Source organism: Hyaena hyaena, unplaced genomic scaffold (genome assembly GCF_003009895.1).
Source record: "Hyaena hyaena isolate Hyena2069 unplaced genomic scaffold, ASM300989v1 scaffold_909, whole genome shotgun sequence".
Lineage (NCBI taxonomy): Eukaryota > Metazoa > Chordata > Mammalia > Carnivora > Hyaenidae > Hyaena > Hyaena hyaena.
Genome location: NW_024081534.1, coordinates 458,138 through 465,720, shown reverse-complemented (window position 1 = coordinate 465,720; position 7,583 = coordinate 458,138). Strand labels below are relative to the sequence as shown.

General features: G+C 40.9%; 1 protein-coding gene and 2 pseudogenes across 1 annotated transcript in view; all 3 read right to left on the bottom strand.

Annotated features, from left to right (window-relative positions):
• Positions 1–1,625: 1,625 nt before the first annotated feature.
• LOC120222711 lies at positions 1,626–2,243 on the bottom strand (annotated as a pseudogene).
• A 413-nt stretch (positions 2,244–2,656) lies between these two features.
• Positions 2,657–7,583, bottom strand: part of NANOGNB (NANOG neighbor homeobox) — a 44,299-nt gene continuing 39,372 nt past the window's right edge. Inside the window, exons 3-5 of the mRNA XM_039220639.1 lie at positions 4,319–4,632; positions 4,130–4,209; positions 2,657–2,735 (exon numbers count right to left, since the gene is read on the bottom strand). Coding sequence (XP_039076570.1) covers positions 2,729–2,735; positions 4,130–4,209; positions 4,319–4,632 — 401 coding nt within the window. The 3' untranslated portion in view covers positions 2,657–2,728. The remainder of the gene's footprint in view (positions 2,736–4,129; positions 4,210–4,318; positions 4,633–7,583) is intronic.
• Positions 3,643–4,016, bottom strand: LOC120222698 (annotated as a pseudogene).

Genomic DNA, 7,583 nt, shown 5'->3' with positions numbered 1-7,583 from the left:
ATCTATAGTTTCTTTATTGATCATTTTCCACACCTCCACTCAGCCTCCGGCTTACTGTCTCTTGTCCATGGTGCCGTCTTCCAGCCTTCACTTCCCTCCTTCTCCATGGCTCATGTGCCTGTTTTCTCTGGCAAAAAACCTAAATAAGCCTGCTCCTCCCATTCAGTCACCCACACCAGACAAAGATCACCCTCATCAGGTTTGAAATCAAAAGTCAAAAGGGGCTGGTTACAGATATAGTGACAGATTGCTGGACGCACCAAACCCATTAAATTCCACACAGGTTTCCCTTTCATCCACTGGCCGTTTCCACAGAGACTAGTAATTTGTTCATGGTTATTTCTTAAATAAAATCTATGAATGTATATTATATATAAACTTGAAATCCATAGCAGGGTAAAAATAGAATATTTAGCAACTCCTTTACACTCCCCTCATCACTTGTACTTCACAGAACAACCGTTCATATTTTCTTCCCTGTCCTTCCAGATTCCATTTATACTTGAGAATGGTGTCATACAGAATATTCTACAACATAGTCCATGTATTTAACATATATCAAAATATGACAAATTTGGGGGAAAATTTCCACTGAAGAACAAAGGGATCTTCCTAAATACACATTTGTTTGTTTTTTTTTAAGTTTATTTAGAAGAGAGAGAGAGAGAGAGAGAGAAATTCCAAGGAGGCTTTCAGCTGTCAGTACAGAGCCTGACACGGGGCTTGAACTCATGAACTTGGAGATTATGACCTAAGCCAAAACCAAGAGTTGGATGTTTAACCGACTGAGACATCTAGGCACCCCCCCTTAATACACAGTTGAGAATTTCAAAGAGGTAGGGGTGCCTGGCTGGCTCAGTCAGTTGAGCATGCAACTTCAGCTCAGGTCATGATCTCATGGTTTGTGAGTTCAAGGTCTGTGCTGACAGCTCAGAGCCTGGAGCCTGCTTCGGATTCTGTGTCTCCCTCTCTCTCTGCACCTCTCTTGCTCACACTCTCTCTCTCAAAAAACAAACATTAAAAAAATAAAATTAAAAAAGTTTTTTTTTATCAGAGAATAAACAGGTAAGGTTATGGATGTGGGAAAGAAGGTATAAGAAATTTGAAATACTCTCACATTGGAATTTCAGTAGAAAGCACTAGGAGCATATAAACACTATATATAAAACACAAGTTGATACAGCCTAGAATATTTCCCAGGTTATAACCAAAAATGCGGCATGTGTACCTGAGAGATGCAGTCACAAATTGAGGCTTAGCTGTTTAGGAACTGGTACTATTTTTCTTAAAAATAAGTTGTTGTTTTTTTTTTGTTTTGTTTTTTTTAAAGTTTTTAAGTTTATTTATTTATTTTGAGAGGGAGAGAGAGAGTGCAGGGGAGGGGCAGAGAGAGGCAGAGAGAATCCCAATTAGGCTCTGTACTGTCAAGCAGAGCCTAATGTAGGGCTTAAACTCACGAACCTGTGAGATCATGACCTGAACCAAAATCAAGAGTCTGACACTTAACTGACTGAGCCCCCCAGGTGCCCCCTTTCTTTTATTTTTTTTTCTTACAGGAAGTAGGATTTATTCGTGGGCATGAATAAGGACGGCGTACTGCTGCTGGGGTTCTCAGAGTGCTGAGCCTACCATTTGCTCAGGCGGCCACAGTTAGGAATATATGTGACCCCACAACCATCTGGGATGAGCCACTTTTCAGCCGCCACGTCTTCAAATGCATCCACATTAAACTTAGTAAAGCCCCACTTCTTGGAAATGTGGATCTTCTGGCGGCCTGGGAACTTGAACTTCATATGGCCTCAGTCACATGCTCCTTGTTCTGCAGCTTGGTACAGACAGACAGGATGACTTGCCTAATGTGGACCCTGGTGGCAGTGGCCGGAGGCTTCCCCAAAGCACCCAGCATACCTTTCTGGGGTTTGTCAGCCCCAGCATAGGAAACAGCTTGTTGATAGGGATGACATAGAAGAGGGAGCCAAACTCGGATGTGAAAACCATCGCTGCCACAACTTTTCACCACATCCTTGTTGGCACAAATAAGGGCCGCCTCCAGGGCTGCAGAGGGAGCTCTTTGTATTCACCTGACGCCCTGTGTCCTCACGGTGGGCAGTCATCCACTTTTGTCTTCTTCCACTCCAGGTCAGAGGTTTGGATTTTAGCATCAGGGCACCTCTGCAGAAAGGGGACTTTAAACTCGACTTGTTCTTACAATACCAGTAACACCAGGCAGGGCAATGGCCCATGGCAACTTCAGTGGCCTGCCGAAGGCAAAGAGAGGAACTGATACTTGTTGATAAAATCACATCAAATTTTTTAAAAAATGTTTATTTTTGAGAGAGACAGAGCATGAGCAGGGGAGGGGTAGTGAAAGAGGGAGACACAGAATCAGAAACAGGCTCCAGGCTCTGAGCTGTCAGCACAGAGCCCAACACAGGGCTCGAACTCATGAAGGGTGAGATCAGCCGAAGTCAGACACTCAACCGACTGAGCCACCCAGGCACCCCGATAAAATCACATGATTTTTCAGCAGTTCAGTTTGCTCATTTATGGTTTAGAGTGATGATCAAGTGAGATAATACATTAAAAATTGTATATATACATAATACATAAAGATTCTATATGCAATCCAGTCGAATACTTTAAAAAAAGTTGATGTTGTTCTTAAGTTTTTCCACTCATATGAGGTTCTGCCAATAGGTAGCCCAGAAGGGACAAGCGTCATAAATATTCAGCATCTAAGGAACAAAAAAAAAGACAGTATTATTAATTCTATATTGCAATCAATAAACATTTAATGGTCGTACTTGCATATTCAGTAATATGACTCCATGGTAGATGATGTCATGTCTATTGTGTGCATATGCATTTTTGTGTGTTGGGCAGAATAACAAATAGGCCAATCAATGGTTCTTCGTGTCACTGGCTGGGGCATGAAAAGTTTCTCTCTTTTTTTCTTTTTCTTTTTTTTTTTTTTTCAGTTTATTTATTTTGAGAGAGAGAATAAGAGAGCAGGAGCAGGGGAGGGGCAGAGAGAGGGGGAGAGAGAGCATCCCAAGCANTTATTTATTTTGAGAGAGAGAATAAGAGAGCAGGAGCAGGGGAGGGGCAGAGAGAGGGGGAGAGAGAGCATCCCAAGCAGGCTCCATGTTGTTAGCACAGAGTCCAACTCAAGGCAGGATCTCAGGAAATGTGAGATCATAACCTGAGCTGAGACCGAGAATTAGATGCTTAACCAACTAAGCCACTCAGGCATGCCCTCCCCGCCTCCATTTAAAAAAATTTTTTTTCTTAAATGTTTATTTTTCTTGGAGAGACAGAGACAGAGTGTGAGCAGGGGAGGGAACAGAGAGAGAGAGGGAAACACAGAATCTGGAGCAGGTTCTAGGCTCTGAATTGTCAGTACAGAGCTGGATGCGGGGCTCAAACTCATGAACCATGAGATCATGACCTGAGCCGAAGTTGGGCACTTTAACCGACTGAGCTACCCAGGTGCTCCCTCTTTTTTTTTAACATGTATTCTTACTTTATTAAATCTTATTAGTATTCGTTAAGGGAAAACACACAAATGAGTAGGCTACATTGAGGAAATCTTATTTTTAGAATAGAGATAAGAAGCCTTTAAGAGACTTCCAGGTATTATCTTCAGTAATGCTTCTCATCTTTATTCTGGGACTTCAGGTCATACTCACCCCCTTCAGCTACCACAAATACAGCAAATCCCTATTTGAATCCTTTTAATAATGTACCAGCAAAGGAAACATTGTTTCCAAGGCCAGCCACGTACCTGCAAGTTTCATTGCGGCCCAGTAGATCCCTTAGCCCTCGTTTAGCCAGCTTCTCCTAGACAGTTTCTAATGGTGTCCCTTCTGTCTTCCATTGTTTATAATCTGGAAGTTCCAGTTTACTATGATCATGTTCATGTCAATGTCCATGGGCCACATCTGACAGCAATCTGACCTCTCACGACACTCAATACTCAACCCTCGAGCCAGCACCAAGTGGAAATGGTGGAACATGAAAAGTTTATGGGATATCCAATAACTTTGGGAACACAATCTGTCTCTCAAAGTCAATATATTCCTTTTTTACTTCCTTACAATCAAGTATTCTACATATAACACATTCTTACCTCTTAAGTCTCTTCTTAGGTTTCTGCTTGCACATCACTTTCTTGTATTTCTTCCTCTTTTTACGAAACCATTGCTTTATCTGCAAAAAAATAAGGTGGGGAGGTGAAGAATCAAGGATAAGGATATTGGCCTATAGGGTCAAAGCACTACACACGTGACTCTGTCAATAAAGAAATATGTTGTCATACCTGTTTTACTGTCATGTTAAATTCAAATGCAAGTGACTGGCTGTCTCCTATGGTGGGGCATTTGTTTAACTTAAATGTTGCCCAGAGAGTGTTCAAGAGCGGTTTGCTGACCAATCTTTCCTGGGGATGTTCTTCAGTTTCCTCTTCCATTTCTTGTTCCTCTTCCAGTTTCTCTTCTACTTCCTCTTCTTTTCCTTCTCCTTCTCTTTCTTTCCAGTTTTCCTTTCCCTTTCTTTCATCATCACTATGATTCCTGTTTGATTGCTCTGGATTTTGATCACAAAGCATAGCTGGGTCTTTCTGTATCGCACTATCTGTGGAATAAAATCAAACTGCAGCTGAATTTGACTTTTAGACCATAGTCAACATTCTTTAGTGCAGAATATATTTGATTTTCATAAAATATTAGTGTTGTACATTGTTGGCAAAAAGAAAGAAAAGAAAAAGTCAAGTTCTCAAAATCAGTGAATATTTTCATTAAAAAAAATCACGTTAGGGGAGCCTGGGTGGCTCAGTCGAGCTAAGTGTCTGACTTTGGCTCAGGTCATGATCTCTCAGTTTGTGAGTTTGAGCCTTGTGTTGGGCTCTGTGCTGACAGCTCAGAGCCTGGAGTCTGCTTCAGATTTTGTGTCTCCCCCTCTCTCTGCTCCTCCCCTGTTTACACTCTGTCTGTCTCTCTCTCAAAAACAAATAAACATTAAAACAAATTTTTTATTTTAAGAATAATTTACTTTTGGGGGCGCTGGGTGACTCAGTCAGTTAAGTGTCTAACTTTGGCTCAGATCATGATCTCATGGTCCATGAATTCAAGCCTGGCATGAGGCTCTGCGCTTATAGCTCAGAGCCTGGAGCCTGCTTCAGATTCTGCGTGGGTATCTCTCTCTCTGTTCCCTCCCCTACTCATGCTCTGTCTCTCAAAAATGAATAAGCATTAAAAAAATAATAACTTACTTTTGGATTTAAATATAGACTGAGTAAGGAAAGGGACTATGTATTGAAATTAACATCCCTTTGTTATGTTAAAAAATAAGTTATCTTGATATAAATAAGTTATGAATGACCTTAGTTAAAGACTATTCAGTTTTTTTATTTCCTCTTACTAGAGTTTTGGTAAAATATATAGTTTTTAGAAATATGTTCATATGGTTTGGTTTTCCTAGGATTCTTATTATTGATAATGATCATGATTATGATTTAAAAATCTTTTTTTTAAAGAGATTCAGAGAGAGAGTGAGAGAGAGCATGAGTGGAGAGGGGCAGAGAGAGAAGGAGACACAGAATCTGAAGCAGGCTCCAGGCTCTGAGCAAGCATTCAGCATGATGCAGGGCTCAAACCCACGAACCGTGAGATCATGACGTGAGCCGAAGTTGGAAGCTTAACTGATTGAGCCACCTAGGTTCTCCAAGCACGAGACTCTTGACCTCGGGGTTGTGAGTTTGAGCCCCACATTTGACAAAGAGTTTACTTAAAATTAAAAAAATATTAGAAACAAAGAGGAATTAAAGAAAACATCCAGTGAGTGAGAGACTTTTGCATTTTATGCCGTATGTTCCCTCGTTGTTTGGCCCTCATGCAATAGCAATGTATGTTTAAATGAATTAGTGAAGGGGCACCTGGGTGGCTTAGTCGGTTAAGCATCCGACTTTCGCTTAGGTCATGATCTCGCGGTTCGTGGGTTCGAGCCCCGCGTCGGGCTCTGTGCTGACTGCCAGCTCAGAGCCTGGAGCCTGTTTCAGTCTGTGACTCCCTCTCTCTGACCCTCCCCTGCTCACGCTGTCTCTCTCTCTCTCTCTCCTAGAAATAAATAAAAAACATTAAAAAAAAAAAAAAGAACTTAATGTTTAAATGAATTAGTGAAACCACCATATTAATAATTCCATGGAACACCTGCACACTGAGGAGCATCTGGGTTATTTAGGAAGCCTTTTGCGTATGTCTTTGTGCCCTGGAGGTGTTGCAGGTCATCCATATATTGCGCATGTTGGGCCAAAGATTGTAGTATTAAACTCACATTCTCTTTGAAGCTCAGACCAGTGATAACGTCCTCCACAGATGAGTTACATTGCAGTTCGGGCTAATCCAGTGATTCTGTGAACTAGATGTAACTGTGTGGCCTTATCTATTTATTTATTTAGAGAGAGCGTGTGCTCCAGCCAGTGGGGAAGGGGTACAGAGGGAGAGACAGAATCCCAAGGAGGCTCCTCACTGTCAGCACAGAGCCTGTTGTGGGGCTTGAACCCATGAACTGTGAGATCGTGACCTGAGCTAAAAGCACGAGTCTGACGCCTAACCGACTGAGCCATCCAGGCATCCCAGTAATCACTTTCTGTGATTTGCTACTAGGAATAAGAATGATTAAGAATGGAATAAATGACAAGGAACAATAAATTTGCTTATATTCTATTTCTACTTAATGGGCACTTACTCCAATGTGTTGATTTTGTGAAGTTATCATCAGCTTGCTGATGTAGGTCCATGATTGTTTTGTTTCTCTCCTAGATGCTCTGCTTGATGTCTACAGATAAAACTATTCTCAGCACCAGACAGTTTTATCTAAGAGAAGTCCTGAAAGAGATAAAAAGTGTATTATAGAAATATACGCAAAAGCTCTTATAAGTAAATGACTGCATTTGCTACTTTTCAGAATGTTTCTTTAAAAAAAATTTTTTTTTAATGTTTATTCATTCTTGAGAGAGAGAGAGACATAAAGCACGAGGTAGGGAGTGGCAGAGAGAAGGAGACACAGAATCTGAAACAGGCTCCAGGCTCTGAGCTGTCACCACAGAGCCCGATGTGGGGCTCGAATTCACAAACCGTGAGATCATGACCTGGTTGGATGCTCAACCAGCTGAGCCACCCAGGTGCTCCCAGAATGTTTTTAATTTGAAGAAAAATATCATTAAACTTATGGAATTCACAACTTGAACCTCATTGCTCTGTTTTTGTTCAAAACATAGAAAATAAAAAAGAATTACTAGATAATAAAAAATGCTTCCAAGTGAATGCTTGCTACAAAGATAAATCAATAAATAAAATACAAAGAAAAATTTTTATGACTAAAATTTCAGTGATCGCTAGTACAGGATTGGTTGAAATGACTCCAAATTTCAATGTATCTGAAAGTGTTGTTTGCCCTTAGTTTGAACTCTCAGGCAAACACAGAGATATACAATTATATCCCCTGATAATTCATAAGAGACAGTAAATATTTCCTTGAAGATTTGGGGGCCATTACAACTAATGCATTATAATTTAGCAAACGAA